This window comes from Jatropha curcas, chromosome 1 (assembly GCF_041381405.1).
Source record: "Jatropha curcas cultivar XTBG-Jc1 chromosome 1, XTBG_Jcur_1.0, whole genome shotgun sequence".
Classification (NCBI taxonomy): domain Eukaryota; kingdom Viridiplantae; phylum Streptophyta; class Magnoliopsida; order Malpighiales; family Euphorbiaceae; genus Jatropha; species Jatropha curcas.
Window position 1 is genome coordinate 18,693,277 of NC_143151.1, and position 22,144 is coordinate 18,715,420.

The following is a 22,144-nucleotide window of genomic DNA, read 5'->3' on the forward strand; positions in this document are numbered from 1 at the left end:
TCCAAGACCTTGCTTGCTCACCATTTACTCTTTTTGGGAATTGCATTTCGGTGTTGCTAGTTGGTGAAACAATCGGCGCATACTATCTTGGAATCTTCTAATTGTGGCAGTCCACGTACCATCTTCTTATATTATAAAGTTTTCAACCCCTTGTAACTAAAATTACCATATCGTTGGTGCCAAAGATATGTGAGGTCTAAGGAGATGGTGAGTAAGCACTCTTCTGATTGTGGCTTAGTGATTGATGAGCTTTCATTTAGGAGCACAAACATTCGATTTGCACTCATTCTGATGTGGAACCCAATGGAAATTAATCCCAAAGAACTCTATGACAAGATGGAATAGCTTCAAAGATCAAACTAAATTCCCCCTGTATGGCACCCCATGCTTAAAGAAGTAAGAACACCAATAATAGAGTAAGAACAAGATAAATGCCACAATTAGAATTGATGAGTCTACCTTGATTCTTGATACAATTAGAGGAAAGCAATCTCATAATCACTCTAATCAAAGAACAAGCAAAGCATGAATAAATTCTAAAATTTCAATATAATCTCAATTGTGTGTTTAAGAAAGATAACAAAGCATTTTATACTAAAACCTAAACAACAAATGGGCTAACCTATGGAATATGACCCAATATCAAAAGGCCCATATCCTTTACACATTAGCTAAATTAAATAAAGCATTAAAGGATAAAAGTTATGCCCTTTTCAGGCTCTAGCATGGGCAAGGCGTGCTACCCAGAGGCAGACTTTACCACGGGCATGGCATACTACTCAGCATGGATGTGCTACTAGCATCAACACATGCCTTAAGCAATGTAAGAAGCTTAGGTGTGCCTTCAAGTTCCACACTACACTTGTTGAAAGCAAGACCATAAAGCTCTTGTGTAACTTGTTCTTGAACATATAAGGACATGGCTGCCCCATATCTCTTTGCACGACTCCTTGTAATTGGCCCACTAGGAAGCACCAATGTATTTCCTATGTTGTTCTCCTTGCTCCCTTGAGCTCCATAGATGAGTGATGTCTGATTCGTATCATTCCCCCCTTCATCGAAAAGATTTGTCCTCAAATCTGCATCCTTGTTAAAAGGAGACAAATCACTAACATTGAAAGTGGCAGAAACACCATACTCACCTGGCAAGTCTATCTCGTAGGCATTGTCATTGATACGCTCCAAGACTTGAAATGGACCATCTCCACATGTATCAAGCTTAAACTTCCTTTAGTTGGGAAACCTCTCCTTACGAAAATGTACCCAAACCCAATCTCCAGGCATAAACACCAGCTTCTTCCTTCCCTTGTTCGCCCTATCAGCATACTGCTTATTCCTCTTTTCTATGTTTGCTCTAGCCTTCTCATGTAAAGACTTCACCAATTCTGCCTTTTGAGCACCATCTAAACTAGTAAGCTCATGTAAAGGTAAAGGAACAAGATCCAACACAGTCAGTGGGTTAAAACCATAAACAAGCTCAAATGGAGTAAAACCTGAAGTAGAATGTATGCTATGGTTATATGCAAACTCAATGAATGATAAAAAATCTTCCCAATTTTTTAAGTTCTTACCCACAATAGCATGAAGTAAGGTTCCTAAAGTCCTAATCACAACCTCAATTTGTCCATTTGTTTGTGGATGACAAGTGATAGAACAAAGTAACTTAGTACCAAGCTTACCCCAGAAAATCCTCCAAAAATGTGAAAGGCACTTTGCATCCCTATCAAAAACTATAGTTTGTGGCACCCCATGTAACCGTACCACCTCTCTAAAGAAGAGATCAGCAACATTAATAGCATCATTAGTTTTATGACAAGAGATGAAATGAGCCATCTTGCTAAACCTGTGAACAACCACAAATATAATATCTCTATCATGCCTAGTTCTAAGTAAACCAAGCACAAAATCCATAGATATATCAACCCAAGGTGAACTAAGAACAGGTAAAGGCATATACAATCCGTGAGGCATAGACTTAGACTTGGCCTGTTTACAAGCAACACAAGAACCACAAACTTTCTCTAATCCTTACGCATATGAGGCCAATAAAAATGTTCATTCAGCATATTATAATTCTTATATACCCCAAAATGTCCCATTAATCCCCTACAATGAGATTCAAGCATAAGTAAATCACGCATAGAACATTTAGGCACACAAAGTTTGCTACCCATAAACAAATATCCATCATGTCTATAAAATTTATCAAATACTCCATGCTTGCACGCCATATACACATTACTAAAATCAGAATTAGTAACATATAAGTCCTTAACATACTCAAATCCAAGCAACTTAGAACTAAGAGCAGTAAGTAGAACATATCTCCGTGACAATGCATCAACAACAACATTATCTTTTCCATGCTTGTATTTAATCATATAAGGGAATTGTTCAATAAAATCAACCCACTTACCATGCCTTTTGTTGAGTTTACCTTGACCCTTCAAGTGCTTTAGGACCTCATGATCAGTGTGGATGACAAACTCCTTAGGCAGTAAGTAGTGTTGCCAAACGTCTAGAGTTCTCAGCAAGGCATATAGCTCCTTATCATACGTTGAATAATTGTGCTGAGCTCCATTCAACTTCTCACTAAAGTAGGCAATTGGTTCTTCTCTTGCATCAGAACCGCCCCAATTCCTACACCAGAAGCATCACACTCAATTTCAAAAGTATTCTCAAAGTTAGGTACAGAAAGTATAAGAGTGGATGTCAACTTCCCTTTTAGCGTGTCAAACGCTTTCTGCTGTTCTTCTCCCCACCACTTGAACCCAACTTCATTCTTGATTATCCATATGAGTGGTGCTGTAATTGAAGAGAATCTTGTATAAATCTTCTATAAAAACTTGCCAACCCATGAAAACGTCGCATATCCGAAACTGATTTGGGAGTTGACCATTTTTTGATAGCTTTCACATTCTCCTTATCTATCTCAATACTCTGCGCACTCACAACAAATCCAAGAAACACAAGTCTATCTATACAAAATGTGCACTTTTTAAGCTTAGCATACAATTTTTCAGTCCTTAATGCTTGTAATACTAGCCTAACATGCTCAACATTATCATTAAGAGATTTGCTATAAATGAGTATATCATCAAATTATACAACCACAAATTTCCCTAAGAAAGCACGCAAAACATGGTTCATAAGCCTCATAAATGTATGAGGTGCATTAGACAATCCAAAAGGCATTACTAACCATTCATACAAACCATACTTAGTTTTAAAAGCAATTTTCCATTCCTCACCTGGAAGCATTCTAATCTGATGATAACCACTCATTAAATCAATCTTAGTAAAGTAAGTCGCCCCATGCTATTCATCTAACATGTCATCAAGTCTAGGGATATGGTCTCTATGTTTTACAATGATTTTGTTGACCGCCCACAATTAAAACACATTCGCCATGTACCATCCTTTTTGGGTACTAGAAGCACTGGAACGACACAAGGACTTATGCTCTCTCGCACCAAAATTTTGCCATAAGCTTATCAACTTGCCTTTGCAACTCCTTTGTATCCATTGGATTGCTTTTATCGGTTGGTCTTTTTGGAATGGTGGAGCCAGGAATGAAGTTAATCTAATGTTCTATTCCTCGCAAAGGCAGCAAACCACTAGGCAAATCATCAGAAAAACATTAGTAAACTCCTGCAACACAGAAGACAAACTGTCAAGGTTAATGTCAGTGTCAGCAAGTAAAATCTCCTTAAACCTATGAAGCAACACAAGCTACCTAAAGGTGATAGCACACTTAACCTCTCTAGCTCTCGCATAAAAAGTTTGTTTCCTTCTCTCCTCTCTCGATTTTCACTCATAATTGGGTCGCTAATTTGTTTTATGACTTTTGTGGCCTCTTTTTCCCCAACCTCACTCTTTTTACTCTTTTGTTCTCTCGATCTCGAAGCCTCACTCCCATTTTTCCTCAAGGCTGAAGCCTCTCTCTCTCTCTCTCTCTCTCTCTCTCAAGTAACTTCTTTTGATCAGCATACACTTCTTGAGGTGACAATGGAGCAAGAACCACCTTTTTTTCCTCATGAACAAAAGAATACCGGTTGTGGAACCCATCATGAAGTATCCTCCTGTCATACTGCCATGGCCTACCCAACAACAAATGGCCTGCCTGCATAGGTACTACATCACATAAGATCTCATCTTTGTACCAGCCAATAAAGAATGACACAAGCACCTGGTGTGTCACCTTCACCTCCCCACAAACATTCACCCATTACAACTTATAAGGCTTAGGATGTTTAAGACATGCCAAATTCAGTTTGTTCACCATACCTACACTAGCAACATTAGTGCAACTACCCCCATCAATAATAAGAGTACACATTTTCTATTGATCAAACATTTAGTGTGAAATATGTTCTCACGTTGCTTAAGGCTTTCCTACTTAACATGCATATTCAAAGCATGCCTAGCAACTAAAGTTTCACCATGTTCAGCAAGTATCAGATTATGTTCAACCACATCCGAATTATCATCAATAACATCATTCAAATGAGGCATATCATCATAATCACTACATTCGGATTCAAAACTAATATTCTCATCATCTTTAGCAATCATAACTCTTTTATTAGGACATGGAGATGCAACATGCCCTTTCCCCAAACGTTTAAAACATTTAATTTCTTTAGAAGGGGTTGTAGAGTTAGAAGTACCTTTGTTACCCTTAAATGAAGATTGGGCAGCCTCTTTACCTCTTGAAGCCAAATCTGCCCTTTGGGAATTCAAACCTCTAAAGTCTTCCTTCTCACCCCCTTGGACCATTTAGATTCCCAAGTATTGTTAGAATACTTGTTGGTGGATTCCCCCTTTTTCTACCTCTCAATCTTCATGGCCATATCTATCATCTCTTCTATGGTATCATAGTGATACATCTCCAAAGCATCATCAATATTACTATTTAGACCCCCAAGGAACCGTGACATGGTGATTTCTTCATCTTCCTCAATTTTAGCTCTAGCCATGCAAATCTGCATATCCTTGTAGTAAGCTTCCACACTCTTCCCTCCTTGCACCAATCTTACTAATTTATTGTGCAAGTCCCTAAAGTAATGAGTAAGGACAAACTTTGGGTGCATCAACTCCTTCATAGTCTCCCATTGTGGCATAGGCTGCATCCCCTTCTGTCTTCTTTTTAATAACAACTGTTCCACCAGAACATGGCATAACCCTTGAACTCAACAGCTGCAAGGTGGGACTTCTCCCCCTAATAGTTATGGCATTCGAAGATTTGCTCTACCTTTCTTTCCCATTCAAGGTATTCTTCGGCATTGTTGTTACCATAAAATTCTGGAATCTTCATCTTAATTGAGCCCAAGTCCCCATTAGCTATACTAACATTAGTATTTTCAACCTCCTCATCATCATGGGCTTGAAATCTATTAGGGCTAGGAGTATGTGGTTGGGCTCTTGTTGCATTAGAGCTCTGTGCAGCCTTTATCTCTTGCAACTCCTCTCTCATATCTTGGATGAAATTATTGTAAGTTCGAAACTGCCTTTGAATTGACTCCATGAAGAGTTTCAATTGGGGATCTTTAATTTGAATTTCGTCCCCACTACTATCTCTAGACTTGCCTACACTCATGATTAGTACTCAAAACAGAAATCACAAAAATAGAGTTAAAGGTAAAGCACTCCCTCATGTGTTTACACTCCTTTACCACTCCTTGCAATTCCTCCAATTGTACTTCAGAATTTTAGGCCAACCAACCAACTCAAAAGAACGTTTAGAAACAAATAATAAACCTTAACAAAGAAAAAGTAAGCACAAATTCTAGAAAGAAGACTCAAAACATAAATGGATGGTACCACAAGGACAAGACTATGTACTACTTGATTATATCAACTTAGAGTGTAGACAAAAGCAAGCACACTCTAGCAATGTAAAAGAAGGAAAGAAAGCACAAAAAAATAAAGAAAATGAAACTAGAATTAAGAAGACGATTTTTGGATATAATGGATGAACTTAGTTCACTACAAAGCAAACCAAATATGGACCTAATTTAATCTACCCAAACAAAGCAAGCAAACAACAAAAACCTAAAATAAAATTCAGATTTGACACAAGAAAATTTATAGTGGTAGCCAAAAATCACTCAAAACCATGAAAAGTATATGATTTGACCAAGAAATATTCTGCCTTATCCCACAAAGTATAACCCAACTTTAGATAGTTATAGGCCTTAACAAGAAGAAAAAGTGGATAAGTTTAGGCTCCAAACAGCCTAAAAGGTGATTAATAACTAGTTGATTAATAACTAGTATAAATTCACAATAATTGTAAATAACTATTTCTTTTTTTATTTTTTAATTCTGATTCGGAAGACCTAAAGTCACAATTCCAGATTTCTCTTCTTTTTATTATATTTATCAAGAAGAGAAGGAAGAAACAAGAAGACACAAACATTCAAAATTCAGAATTAGAATTAATCAAATATTAAGGCAAACACCAAGAATTCAAGAAAAACAAGAAAACTAAAAAAAAAAAAAAAAAAAAACCTAGAACTAAGATAAAAATAATTTACCTTAACTTTGGCTCTGATACCAACTGACATGAAACCCTATGGAAATTAATCCTAAAGAACTCTATGACAAGATGGAATAGCTTCAAAGATCAAACTAAATTCTTTCTCTATAGCACCCTACGCTTAAAGAAGCAAGAACACCAATAATAGAATACGAACAAGATAAACGCCACAATTAGAATTGATAAGTCTACCTTCATTCTTGATGCAATTAAAGGAAAGCAATCTCACAATCACTCTAATCAAAGAACATGCAAAGCATGAACAAATTCTGAAATTTCAATATGATGTCAATTGTGTGTTTAACAAAGATAACAAAGCATTTTATACTAAAACTTACATTTTTTTATTAAAATATAAATAATAAATTTCATATAAATAAGTACACTAATATTCTATGCTAATTAATTAATTATACAAACAGTAACATTCATCACAATAATTATTTTTCATTGATGTAAAAAATTTTGTTGATTTAAGTAATTAATTTGGAAACTAAAAAAAATATTAAGGATGTTATTGTTGTTTTTAATTGCTTTTGGTATAATAATAATAATAACTAATGTTACTACTAGACTTCAAAAAAAAAAAAAAAATATCATTACTAGTTTGAAATTTTCCAAAAAAAAGGAAAAAAAAAATTATAAACTAATGTCATTATTGATTAAAAAAAATAACGTTGTTAAACTTTGAAATTTTCCAAAGAAAATAAAGAAAAAGGAAAATAAAAAATAGTTGAGGTTATAGTAGAGGGTAATTTTGTCAATAAATATTTCAATGGTCAATTTTGTGGAATTCATTTATAAATTCCATCAATTTAGTAAAATTTGAGTTATGCATACCCAATTTCATAGGATTCAATTCGTAGAATTCAAATCTATATATTTTTTTTTTATTTCAAACACAACATTTTGAATTTTCAAATGAATTCCACAAAATTAACCATTGAATACATTTGTTCCAAACCAGCTCTAAAAAGTATAATTAGTATGTTATCTGATCTATAACATATTAGGAGTAAGCCATGTTGGATCTTATAGGAGGACACAAATACATTAATTTAGAAAATCTTATCTATTCTTGCTAGATAAGGAGACTGGTGTCACATTATTATGTGGATTATTAATTTAAAATTCCATTATTTAACGCAAGACAATTAAATAATATTTAATATATGAATAACAATACTTTAATTATTTATTAAATATATTTTTAAGTTCTTCCTTATGTTCCTTAATTTTTTTGTCCTAATACTAATAATTCTTATATGAAAACATAGAAAAAAAATATTACGTTACATAATAAATTTTTTTTTAAATCTATTTTCACGAATAGTATAATGATCCATTTTTAAATAACTTACCACTTGAAATGACGGATTATGCATAATTTTTATAATTTTACATTTAAACTTAAAGTCATCTACAAGCATTTCGAATTAACCCTGCCAAAATGGACCCCAAGTAATTTATAAATTAAGTAAAAGTATAATAAAACTAATAATTACTGTTGAAAATATTTCGATCCCTAAGTTAAATTCCTGATGACTCCACAACTAATCGGTCCATGCAAACTATAGCGCATCACTCTTTGGCTTCTGCCAACTCAAAATTATGGAAAAATTGACAAGGAAGAAAGTGTTTGTGAGAAGGTAAATGGCTTTGAAATGGCCGAAAATAAATTATTAATTAACTTCAGTTTCTCCCTCTAAAACCTTGTTGATTTAACTTTCTTTATTGGAATTTCTAGAATTTTATTGTCCTTGAAATCTTTTTTTTTTTCTATCTGCAAAGACGAATTTTTATTCAAGAATTAAAAGAAATAAAAATACATTCAGAAAAGATCAACTAACTAGGTTTCTACACCCACGCCATTAGGTTTTTCCCAATATACCCTATCATATCCTGGAAAATTAAGTAAAACCTGAACCCATATCCAATAAATAATCAAAATATAAGAGCAATATAATTTTATAACATGCCAAAAAAAGTATTTTAGCCGTTACTTCTTTTTTAACCAAAGAATCTGCAAATTAATTTCTTTCTCTCTTTATATGACATAACTGAACTTGAGATAAAATATTAAGTAAGAGATCAAATTTATTAAATTTTTTCTACCATTCACATAGTCTTTTATTTTTATTGATAACTCAGGTAATAGTATTCCTTGAATCAGACTCAATAATCAAAGGGCATATATTATATTGCTATTAATAGAATAGTTCTACCGCATTTAGGATAGTTAAGAATTTAGCCTAATTTGAGTCCATAACCCGTCGCAATCAGATTTATTTATATAGTTAGTTGCAAAGCTGCTAAACATTACAACAAAAACTACTGTACAGTCGAATACTTGTTAGTTACATTAAATTCACCACACCAAATTAGGGTAGAAGAAATCTCACAACATAAATACAAATACGAATTTTCATCTGTCTAGCTTACGACTGAACTACTAGCTTGCCATGGGGCCGTCTATCCTGTCATTTGTCTTTCCATTTTCTTGTCACTCATCTTATATTGCCTCAATCCGTTTAAACAATAAAATGAATTAGATATTTTATTTTTAAGTTAAATAAAAAAATTATTTAAATATAATTTGAATATAAATATTTATCCATTAAAGTGAGACTAAATTTTCAATTTTTATAAAAACAAATACACTTATGATGAGGTCCAATAATGATTTGGTTATGTTGAATAATTTTTTTTTTCTTTTTTGTGTGACCATGAGTTAGAATTTTTCTTGTGCAGTAGAGCATAAAGATTTGTTTTTTTTTAAGTTTGATTAAGGGTGTCCTCTCATCTCCGGTTTAACAGTTAAATGAAAGACTAATCATTTTCGATTCCCCAAGATACTGACTTCACAAATTGATCTTATGATCACCATGGTGAGATTTAATGTACTTCAATCATTAGATCCAGCTATCTTGGATAGAGTATAAAAATTTTTAGTCCTCCTAAAAGATGTTTATGAAAATACTATATGAGAAAGCGTCAAATACATACGTGCAAAGAAAGAGAAAAAAAGGACAGCCATTTGAATACTTCTATGTGGTTTAAACTTTTATCTTTCCACCAATGTTTGATATTCTATCACTACAAAACTGACCTTATCAATGAGTTTAAAATAACAGGGTAATTGTGGTTGATCAGAAAAACTTCCAAGCGTAATCCAACTGAATCAAGCAGCAGGATAGCTTGTATTGAACTGCGCAGTCATTGGGCGTCTCCACCTATATTATAAGAGAGAGCCATGAAGGTTCCGTAAGACGAAAGCAATTGAATTTACAGAGGACGCGTATCAAATATCCCACAGTTCGTTCTATGGTATACGCATTGATCAACATTCACTGCCAAATGACTTAAAGGTGAAGGCTATTATTTCTTTTCCATCAGTACATGAGGTCAACTCGTTTGTTCATTATATACAAGGCGGTGAGTTATAATGACATTTTTAGAATTATTTCAAAGTGGATTTATGTTTGGGAAGTAGATAAATCTTTCTCTATTTTAATCAGCTATGTTTAATCTGTCTAAGGATTTAATTAACTATATCCACCCATCTAATGATTAAATAAAATATTTATATTTTTAGATTTTAGAATGATTATATTAAAAACGCATTTTAAAATACTCATAATTCCATCCTATAAAATAAAATTTAATAAATTTAACCATTAGAACAAACTATCTTTTACCCTCTAACTTATATTTCTCACTGGGCGCCTATTTCAATTCTTTATGGCGGTTGATAAACACCGCTATTGTGTGCGTATATATACGGATGCCCTTTTCGCTCCCAAATGATTTCCTAGAATTCTCTCTCTATATTACATAAAGATAGAGAGAGAGCTGCAGCCTTCAGCTAATTGACTCCGCAAAATCCATATCCTGTTTCTTTTATATCATAATTACACACCCAACCATGGCACCAAGCCTAGCTATTGACTATGCCTACAAAACAAGGGCACCCTCTTCCCTATTAAGCTCTCTCTTCATGTCGACGCTGAACGTGGCTGCAAAAACACTTGTTTCCGTGGCTTCAAATATAAAAGTAGAGTATTACGAGAAATGGAGAGCAAGAGACCATTTGAGGTTCATGGCGATGTTAATGACTTGGGTTACAGTTTGGGTGTTTAGGGTTATGATGGATCATTTCCCAAGTGTTATGCGTATCTCTCCAAGTTACCTTGGACGCTTTTTGCCTGCCAAAACCTCCACCTTGGCGTTGCCACCGCCGTCAATATCATCTGTTGTAACGTTATCGTCGTTATCAACTTCTCCTTCTTCCTTGGATCTGATTCTTAAAGACGATTTCGATGGCCATTCTGTTCAGGCTCTTGGCAGAGCTCTTACGCATGTAAGTATCCATAATCATGTATAATAAATAGTATTAGTTATAAAAAATGAGTATAAATTAATTGAAATAAGGTCACCGCTTGGTGTGATTGGCAGTAACGAAATTGGAATAAAAGCTCCAAAAGTATATCTTCCACGTGTGAAAAATTAATGTAATACAGGAGAGGGGATAGCTAGCATGCCCCCACCTACCTGTGTTTGAATCACCAAATAACATGTGTGTCTCGAAAACCTCCTGTAATGATTTGTAAAGCTTCCCCTTCACTTCATCACAAAATTAATGATAACTGATATTTGAAAATGACCATTAACCACTTATCAACACTACATATTTTCATTCTATTGATAGGATTAGGATGTTTGAATGTACGATTACGAAGTAGTTATCTTGCTAAATTAGGAAAATTCTAATTTCGATATCTGTCTATTTTATGTTCTGCTTCTATATATATATATATATATATATATATATATATATATATATATATATATATATATAGTAATTTAGATATTAAAAAAAAAAAAAAAAGAAAAGAAAGGGAAGTTCATGATATTTTTTAAAAACTCTATAACAAATAATTTGATATTATTATGCATAAAGACGATCAATACTGCATCGTTTTACTTGGGAGTCTAATGAAATCTAACGATAGGATGGATATTGAGAGCAAGTGAGATCTTATTAAACATACACGTTTCTTGCCCCCTTCCAAAACTCACTCACAGGTGGTTTTCATGCATAGTTCCATACTCTAAATTGTGCCACGTAATAACTTCCCTTACAGGCACTTTCCTTGTTTTTGCCCTTTTTCAAAAAAAAAAAAAAAAAAAAAAAAACAGTTTTTGATTTTTTTACTAATATTTATTTAATCTTTACTTTATTTTTAACTTATTCTTATTGTTCAATTCATTTCCTAGATTTATAAAATCATTTTTTGTAAATATAATTAAAAAAAATTGCATATTTTATTTTCATGGAAACTCGAATGGATGTGGTGCAGGTGCTTGCATTGCTGAACGAGATACCGGCAACCTCAAGAAAGTACCAATTTGCAATGGCAATGGCCGATAAGATCATGGACGGGAACTTCCGAAACGGCCACATTGAACTCATAGAAGTGAATCGGACGGCTCTCTCTTCAGCTTTTGCTCGTACATTAAGCCTTCTGAATCGATCTCTTCAGCTGACGCAAGGCTCATATGATTCTGGTGCGTGGACTTCACGCATCCTCAGTGCACTGCCGATGGGATCTTACTTATCATACTACGTTAAGGGGCTAAATCACTGCGTAAGAACCGTCTTACAAACTGTGGCGAAAGGCACGTGGCAGTTGGAGAAGAGGCGGCAATTGGTTTATGAGGGTGCGGACGATGTGGTGGCAGAGAAGTTGGCGCAGGAATTGCTTTGGATAACGAACAAACTTAGGGCTTACGGTGCTGTGGACGAAGCCATGGTTCAATGGAGTTATGCCTCTGCTATTGCTTCTCTCGCTTTCAGCGCTAACCCTAGGGTCCAGGGCTACCTTGTCAAGATTTCAGGTCTCTTCCTTCTTCTCGCTATGATTTTAAGTATTAACAAATCAATTTCAGGCACTTCTAACCCAGATGTTGGTTTTGTTACGTGTAGCTATATTAATTGGAGATCTGACGAACAACAAGGTTGAGGTCTCAATGCAAGTGATGTTCAGATTATTAGTACTTTGGATTCCATTGTTTTGCCATGCAAATAATGGACTGTCGTATCCATTCCTGACGAGCTTCGAGAAGATGGAAGTGGAAAGCGCAATAGATGAAGTGATATCCATATTACCTGCAACTGATCAAGAAGTTATTCTAATAAATTGGTTGCAAGATTTCACCGTATGTGCGTCAGATTGGCCAAATCTCCAAGTATCTTACGATCGTTGGTGCAGATGCACTCGTCAGCTTGCTGCGTGAATTTAAGTTTTAAAATGTGTCTTTACGTAGGTGTATTATTGTTGCTTTGATCTATTTGAAGAACTACAAAATCTTGGGTTTAATTTCTTTGATTAATAAGTCTGAAAAGAATGTTGTACTTTCCTTGATTGGGTTGGAAAATTGAAAATTCTCTATTACATGGGGCGGTTTCTGCGTAAGAGCTGAGCTGAGCTGAGCTGTATACGAGTTATTTGGGGCTCAGCTTAATTGGTGCATTTAGTAAAGGGAATTCAGTTTAGATTCATAATGAGATTTGACGGGCATTTTTATAAAATACAGAAAAAAAATTATCCGAAAAGGTGCAATTTTAGAAGTATTAAGGTGGATTTTTTTAGGAAATTGGTGTTTAGAAAAAAAAAAATTTGTGTAAATGGTGTTTTTTAAAAAGTATTTATGGGTGGTGTTTTGTTAATATTTCAAAGGCATTTGTTACACTTTTGAATGTAATAAACGAATAGTTACACTTTGAATTTGACTGTACTACTAAAAGCATTAAGTTTTATTTTTTTTAAGGTTGTTGAATAGTTTTGTCGGATAAATATTTATCTTTCAACCCTAAACCCTTATTAAATGTCACTTATAATGGAATAATGTTAGAATATATTCTTTCCTAGCATAATAGAGATCTTCAGGTAAAATTCCTCACAAATTCATATGTGCTAGGTGCAATTATTACACTGAGAGGTAACAAATTTATAAAGAAAGATTATAGGAAAATGTGTGATTGTTACTTACACTATAAGTGTAACAACCTACGAAGACAATACAAATTGTTTCATTGTTAGTGTAACAATATGTTTTATTTATACAATTTAAACTATGCATGTAAACGAAAAATGAAAAATGAGTGATTTGATGTATGAAATTCTACGAGAGATGGTATTATTATTAAGAGGAAAGATATTGTTATGTAACACGTGATAATATTAAGGGGGAAAAGATATTTGGTATGATTGTGGAAAGAATCTATGCGATACTATTTGTGAATGTTTGAAACTCAAAATGATTATAATGTATAACAATACTTCCTTCTCGTGAGTCTTTGCTTTTCTTTTTCATTTGTCCTTCCTTTATATTTTAACTATGCTCAGTAAACTATAACTAGATATATTTATACTTAACATCCTAAATTACTTCATATTGCTCAACTCATTTGAAGATTTATATATTTAGTAAGGTTTAAATTTCTTTTTTTTTAATATATAGTGTTTGATATTTGTTAATTAAATAAATACCTTATTATATTCAGATTTGATTTTTTTTCTTTTATATTGTAATTGTTTTGTTTTAGACTTCACATTAAAGTAAAAATGATCATCTTATTTGAAGGTAAATACTTATACTTATTTGTTAAAGTCATTTTAATTTAATTTCTTATTTTGCTTTATTTTTTCAAGAATTAATTGCCTATCCCAGTGTGCTGTTATTTTATTAAAGAAAAAAACGAAAATATAATTTTCATGAATAAATAAAGTAAATTATTTTTTATTTTTGGACGAGGCTATATTGTGTAGTATCTTAATAAACCTTAAAGGTGATATTAGGGGTTGTGATTCGTTCACTGTACTCGACTGTTTGGACCTACCACTAATATACACCACCCACAAGTCAAGTACTTTTTGGTACAACAAAAGAATTGGCACAATCAGTTTTACCATTACGCTTGGACCCAATGCAAATGGGAGGAAACAAACAATTCTCGCTTATGGAACCTAAGAGTTAATAAACCCGACCTAAGTTTATATAGTCGACCCTAGTTCCTTCCTCTAGGATCAACTTAATAAAGTTTTGATTGTTGCACTCATCTAATAAATGCAAGAGACGTCGGTCCAAAACTCTATGATGGTTTATGGGCCAACTTATATGTCCTAGGGTTTAGAAGAGACCGTACCTTGAGTTGTGTGTGGGAGATATAAGGGGGAAATCATGCATTTTCCAACTCCTTTCCCCTTTATTTGTATATAATTGCTATGATTGTGTTGTGCTTCATTCATGCATCATTTAACTTATTTTCTTGTAGCCATTTAGGTATATTCCATCATAGCTCGCTCTAGAGAGCTAAAAGAGCTAAAATGAGCTAAAAGAGCTCTTTCCAATAGTGACTGTAAGACCGAGGCCCAAACGCCTAAGAAGGAAGCTCCTCCGATTCCAACTCCGATGAAGGAAGACCAATTAGAAGAGGCTCATCAACTCTTGCTCGAAATAAAGCAATCATAACTCGAAGCCACGACTCTCTTTCAAGGTGTGGAGACGCGATTCACGCTCATGCACAATATTGCCAACCACCTTGTTGACATTGGTCACTTCACTCTAGACGTTGCGAAGCCATACCACACCTCTTAAGCTTTGAGATTCAAAAATTATAAATATTTAGTTAGGGCTTCAAAAAGAATCGTTAATGTAAAAAGTTCACTTTTGGGAGAAGCAATGAAAGAATCTATTTTGGAGCCAAACATTATTAATGCTAAAAAGAAAAAAAAAGAAAAATCTCAAGTGTATATAAATAAAGAACCTGCTTAAGTATTGTCACGCTTGAGGCAAAAAGTAAGGGATACAAAAAATAAGAAAAATAAGCAATAAGGTCATTATAAATGTTTGGTTATGAAATAGGGCGTGTTATGCTCCTAAACAGTTCTTGAGAAACCTTTCTTCGATTTTGGATTTGTGCAATCGCGATAAAGCCACGATGGAATATAGCATTAGTCACATTTCATGATTTTGTGATTGTATGTCATTCCATAAGCACGCATTCATGCATACATGCATCATGTCATGTTTTCTAAACCTCATTTTGTGCAGTCAAGATGGCACCGTATAGAGAGAAGGTACCAAAAATAGTCAGTTGGTTAAGGACAGACAACCGGTTGATTAAGAGTTGAAGAGCCTTCAACCCTGATAAAGGACTGGACCCCTAACTTCACCCCAAAAGCTAGCTCATAGGGGAAGACTGAACCCAGCCTTATACACTAGCCCAAGATGTACTCCGCGGGCGATGTGGGACGCATCATCCTTACCCCCATAAGACCCAACTGCCTCAGTCGGCGTTCTGACGAACCCCATGAGACACCAACCCTACGAAGCCAGAGCTATGATACCAAATGATAAAGGACTGGACCTCTAACTTCGCCCCAAAAGCTAGCTCATAGGGGAAAGACTGAACCCAGCCTTATACACTAGCCCAGGATGTACTCCGCGAGCGATGTGGGACACATCAAACCCCCTCTGATCTACCAAGCTCAGTATCCTCTAGTCTGTCAGGCTCCTGTTTCAAGATTGAAAACTATTTGGTTCGAACAGATTCGCCAGTTTTAGTCTCTACTCTTAGTGATAAAATGGCTGAGCCAAGCATTCCTGTTTCTAAAATTTAAAAGATGATTGAGAAAATAGTGGCATCTAGCCTTGAGAAGCTCGTGAGATCTGATAAGGGAAAAGAGAAAGTGGTGATCGAGGATAACAAAGAGGCTATGGATGAGTCCAAAAAGAAGGAACATGTTGACGACACTTGGCAAGACGATGAGTTTTTTTTAAGAAAATGTATGCTAAAAAGGTCGAGTCTAGGCCGATTGTCTCGGAAAAATTCAAGAAACTTGATAAGGAGCTCGAGAAGTTGCATGTGTTTATGAGATCCAAGGGAATGGACCAGTATGTCAACCTCGATGATGATGATGATGAGGAGTTAGAATTAAAGTAAGCTATCCCTGTGACCTACAAGATGCCAAAGGTGGTGAAATATGATGGCAACAATGACCCAAAGGTGCACCTCATGCAATACAAGTCTATCATGGAGTTGGTGGGTCTCCCGTCAAGGGAAATTTTGAAAATGTTCCCAATGTCCTTAACAGGGTCTACCCAAACTTGGTATTACAATCTCAAGAAAAGGGTAAGAAGATATTGGAATGAGCTAACAACGGTTTTCCTCAAGGAATACACTTATGATCTCCAAATGAGTGTCAATTGGTGAGATTTAGAAGCAATTGTGCAGAAAAATGATGAGACCTTCACTGGTTATATGGCTAGATGGAGAGCCAAGGTCACACAAATGAGGAACTTTCTAGATACCAAGGAACAGATCAAGATATTCATTAAGGGGACTCTGCCGACCTTCCGTGAAAAGCTGTATTACATGCCGTTAACTGAATTTTATCAAGTTTATGAGGTGGGGACCACCATCAAAGATAAAATAAGGAAAGACAAGAAGTATGGGAATCGCACTGGAAGTTTCAATAAGTCCAGGATCTAAGGGTCCAGTCAGTCAGCTAAGACTCCAAGCACCATTAAGAACACAACAACAGCTGCTCTGGATTTGAGAGCTACTAATATGACTCCAAGGAGATTCTCCAACTTTGGCACCCCTCTCCAGAGTGTTCGAGAGAGTGAAAGCAGTGGGTTTGTTGAAACCGCTTGCACCGAGACCTCCTCCTGTAATTTTGCCAAAGAATATCGATCAGAAAGCTTATTGTTACTTTCATCAGAGTAAGGGTCATACAACTGATAGTTGTATGAGATTGAGACATGAGATCCAAGATCTGATCGATAGTGGCAAAGTGACTGATCCAAAAAAGTCAAGGCCAAGCACGAGGACTAATCCACATTTGAACTTTAGAAGCATGCCGCCTTCTATGAACTTATATATGGTTGAGTCTGGAACGACTCCCTTGGAGGTGCTGACTGAGTTTGAAGAGGAGGAGGAGGAAAGAGAGAGGGAGATGCTTTTAGAGCAAATTTATGTGATGATGCTCAATGTCTGGGATAGCGATGAGGAATGGCTAAAACAGAGCGAACAAGTCTGGGTGGGTAGTGATGATGAGGTAGAAGTGAATCCCGTTATTCTGGATGTATAAAATAGCGAGAATGAAAAAGAAGCAAAAGTAGTGAATCATAAGACCCAGAGTGATCGAATTTATCAGCCGAATGTAATCAGGCCAGGGGAAGAAAATGAGAAAGCAAGCTCTTCGGATGCACCGAAAAAAGAAATAGAAGATGATGCTTTAATGAGATAGCTGAAAAGAACCCATGCAAATATAAGCATGTGGGACCTGTTGGTATCTTCTAAACAACACTCTGAAGCTTTGCTGAAAGCCAAGGTAGAGATTCTGGTTTCATCATCCATCTCTCTAGCTAATTTTGTAGGGATAGTGCAACATGATCCCCTCACGATCACCTTTTCGGATGATGAACTTCCTCTCGAAGGAAGGAATCATACAAGGCATAGTTCATAAAGGCTGAGGTTAGAGGGAGAGTGACCGAAAATGTAATGATAGACGATGGGTCTGCTCTGAATGTGTGTCTGTTAAAGCTGCTTTCTAAGTTCAAGCTAGAATTGTATGATTTGGAGCCTTTAGATGTTATGATTAGAGTATTTGATGACTCAAAGAGACAAGTAAAGGGCATTTCAAAATTGTGATCAAGGTGCGGCCGATTGAAAAGGAGACTAAATTTATCGTCATCGATATTCCCTTAACTTTCGCCTTACTACTTGAGTGCCCATGGTACCATTCCTTGGGAGGAGTGCCTTCAATATTGCATCAAAAGATAAAATATCCATTTAATGGGAAGGTTATCACCATACCTGCTGCTAATGAAAGAAGCGTAGCGATGCTAAATGTGGATAAACAGGTTATACTCTCATCGATTGGTTTTTATGTTGTTGTATTGAGCACTGACATGGAGCCCACTATCTCCAACATCATGAAGAGGATGAATTATAAGGAAGGAAAAGGACTTGGAAAGAATCAATAGGGCATCACCAAGCTACCTGAAATCCACACTCAAAGAAACCGCATGGGTATAAATTTAGGAGCACACCATCGAACACATACAACTGGTTGGACATGGATGGATGAATCGCCTGATCGAGTGAGCATTCCTCTCCATGTCTACCAATAGAGCCTTTTCAGCACAAAGGAAAGACATGCCCTGTTATAGAGATCGTCGCTGATGTTATTGATATCTTGGCAGTTGAGCCTAAAGAACCAAGAAGCTTAAGGAAGAGAAAGAATAGAAGGAAGAAGAGAAGACACCCGAGAAAGAGGGGGTTGAGGGGCCACAAACGGCTGAGGAAGAAGGAAAGAAAGAGAAGCAAGAAGAAGGACAAGCTGCCTAAGAAGAACAAAAGGAAGAGAAGAATAAAGGGACGGCAGTGCCGAAGAAGAAGAGGACCCCATGGATCAAGTGCTAAAAGAGGTCGGAGCCTGCATAGAAGAGAGTTTTGAAGAAGTTGAAGTCCCTTTTGATGTGTTAATTTTGGTTAAGGACGAGTCCGATTGTTATGAACTTTCTGTGTTGTTTAATGAGATGAACTTTAATTTTGCTTACTTGTTTGATGTCTTTCCTAGTGGTTCCATTCATCAAGTAGATTAGCACATGTGCATATTTGACATTAACTCATCATGCATGCAGGAAGTTAATATTGGCATAAAAGATAATCCACAAATTCTATTAATTGGGCCAAACCTAACGCTAGAGTTAAACACAAAATTTCAAAGTCTACTCATGGACAAAAAGGAAGCCTTTGCAAGGAGTTATAAGGATATGCCAGGGATAGACAGATCTATAGCTGAGCACACAATTCCCTTGTATCCTGGAGCTAAGCCAGTGAAATAGAAGAGAAGAAGGTTAAGACCGAAATAGGCTAAGAAAATTAAAAAGGAAGTGACCAAGCAGATAGATGCAGGATTTCTTGAAGTGGTTCACTATCTGGAATGGTTGGAAAACATAGTCCCAGTTCTTAAGAAAGACGAAATGGTCAGAATGTATGCAGACTACAGGGATCTGAGTAAAGCATCATTGAAGGATGATTTTCCTCTCTCACATATATTGATATCCTGATTGACAATGCAACAATAATGGGATGCTATTCTATCATGGATGGATTTACAGGATATAACCAGATTCTTTTGGCATTACTAGACAAGGTTACAGCATTTGTGACAGAGTTTGGTACCTTCTGCTATCGGGTAATGCCGTTTGGATTAAAAAAACCCTGGGGCTACTTACCAAAGGATGGCTACTACATTATTTCATGACATGATCCACAAGGAGTTAGACATGTATATCGATGATATGATTGACATGACGAAGACACCGGAAGAGCATCCAACAGCCCTAGAAAAGTTCATGAACAGAGTGATTAAATATAAGTTACGGTTAAACTCGAAGAAAACATGTGTTTGGGGTAACTTCCGAGAAAGTTCTAGAATTCATAGTAGGACCTAAGGGAAAAGAGATCGATTTAGATAAGATTAAGGCGATCCAAGAAATGGAGCCGGCTAAGACAAAAAAAACAAGTGAGAAGCTTTCTGGGAAAAATTCAATATATCAGTAGGTTCATATCGAAGTTGTCTATAGTATGTGATCTAATCTTCAAGCTTTTAAGGAAAGATTAGCCAGTAAAGTAGAACGATTACTGCCAGATAGCTTTCAGCAAAATCAAGAAATATTTATCAAGTCCCCCGGTTTCGTGCCCACCAAAGCCAGGAAAACCCTTAATTCAGTTCTTGACAGTGGAAGATGCTGGAATTAGAGCCATGTTAGTATAAGCTGATGAAGCCGGTGAAGGTAGTGTATTACTTAAGTAAGAAGCTTCGTCCAAATGAATAGAAATATAACTTGATAGAAAGAACTTGCTTAGTGATGGTATGGGCTACTAGAAAACTTCGGCGCTATTTTCAGTATTATAAAGTGATAGCAGTATCAAGAATGGATCCGGTTAGATATCTATATGGCACACCAGCATTAGTTGGGAAAATAGCAAGATGGCTAATTCTACTATCAGAATTTGATATTGAATATGCCACAAAGAAAACCGTCAAAGGACGAGCAGTTGCAGACTTTCTAGCAGCACATCCAATTGAAGATAGTGAATAGTGGGAGATTGATTTTCTCGATGAACATTTGAGTTTGATAGAAAAGAAAGGATGGAAGCTCTACTTTGATGGTTCAGCTCATAGTAAAGGAGCCGGAGTAGGCGTCTTGCTAGAATCTCCAGAAGGAGAAGTTATGTCGATGTTGAAGAGGTTACAATTTGCAATCACGAATAACATGACAAAATATGAAGCCTTCCTATTTGGGTTGGAAGCTCTGATTGTAGTTAAAACTAAAGAAGATGAGATTGTTGGTGATTTGAAACTGGTCATTGAGCACGCTAACGGCAATTGGGAAGTTAAAGAGGATAGGATGAAGCCATATATTGACCATCTGCATGTTGTTGTTCAAAACTTCAAGAAGGTAACCTTCACACATACAAGCAGAGTAAACAACCGAGTACTAGATGCCTTGGCTAACTTAGCATCAGCTTGGGAAGATATTTCGGTAATGCCTAAGAAACCGTTTATGATGTCTTCGGGTAGCATTCCGTGTTATGAAGGCAAAAAGATTATGGATATTGAGGAGGAAGAGAAGCCATGGTTGTATGATGTCTTGCAGTGGATGATAAAGAGGGTTTATCCAAATTCAGCTACTAGAGATGACAAAGGAGTTATACAGCATTTAGCATTATAATTTACAGTTTTAAATGGCCAATTGTACAAAAGAACGTTAGACGGGGTATTGTCAAGATGTGTATCCAGGAAAGAAGCTGAAGGGATCATGGAATAGATCCATGCAGGGGTTTGCGACACCCACATGAACGAAAAAGTGCTTGCTAAGAAAATTCTTAAACATGGTTTCGTTTGGTCAACAATGGAAAAGTATTGTATTTCTTTTGTGAAAAGGTGCTTTGAATGCCAAATTCATGGAGACTTGAGTTACATTCCGTCTTTAGAATTATATCCTTTTATTTCGCCATGGCCATTTGCAGCTTGGGGAATAGATATCATTGGCAAGATTTCGCCACCTACTTCTAATGGACACGAGTTTATAGTGGTTGCAATAGACTATTTTTCAAGATGGGTTGAAGCTGAGTCATTTAAAACATAGGCGCCAAGCAAATGGCCAAATTTATTGAAAAGAACCTGATCTGTAGAAATGGAATTCCCCATCATGTTGTGATAGACAATAGAGTTCAATTCCAAGCAGAAGTGAAAATGCTATTAGAGAAATATGAAATCGAACACTATAAGTCTTCACCTTATAGACCACAAGCTAATGGGGCAGTGGAGGCTGAAAACAAAAACATTAAGAAGAAATTAAGGAAGATGGCAAAAAATCACTGTGATTGGGCTAGTAAACTATAGTATGCTTTATGGGGATACCGATGTGAATGGGGCAACCCCTTACTCTCTAGTCTACGAAATGGAAGCTATACTACCAACTGAGATAGAAGTGCAGTTCTTACGCATAATGATG

At 35.8% G+C, this 22,144-nt stretch overlaps 2 protein-coding genes across 2 annotated transcripts; both read left to right on the forward strand.

The window, feature by feature from the left end:
• The first annotated feature begins 10,343 nt into the window (after window positions 1-10,343).
• LOC105634579 (BTB/POZ domain protein) lies at window positions 10,344-12,996 on the forward strand. The gene is made up of 3 exons (XM_012217453.4): window positions 10,344-10,901; window positions 11,902-12,439; window positions 12,528-12,996. The coding sequence occupies exons 1-3, from the start codon at window positions 10,467-10,469 to the stop codon at window positions 12,836-12,838; spliced, it is 1,284 nt and encodes a 427-aa protein (XP_012072843.1). The 5' UTR covers window positions 10,344-10,466; the 3' UTR covers window positions 12,839-12,996.
• A 7,495-nt stretch (window positions 12,997-20,491) lies between these two features.
• LOC149499092 (uncharacterized) lies at window positions 20,492-21,358 on the forward strand. Its single transcript, XM_089721892.1, has 2 exons — window positions 20,492-20,717; window positions 20,766-21,358. Exons 1-2 carry the CDS (start codon window positions 20,492-20,494, stop codon window positions 21,356-21,358), a joined length of 819 nt encoding a protein of 272 aa, XP_089578018.1.
• The last annotated feature ends 786 nt before the right edge of the window (window positions 21,359-22,144 follow it).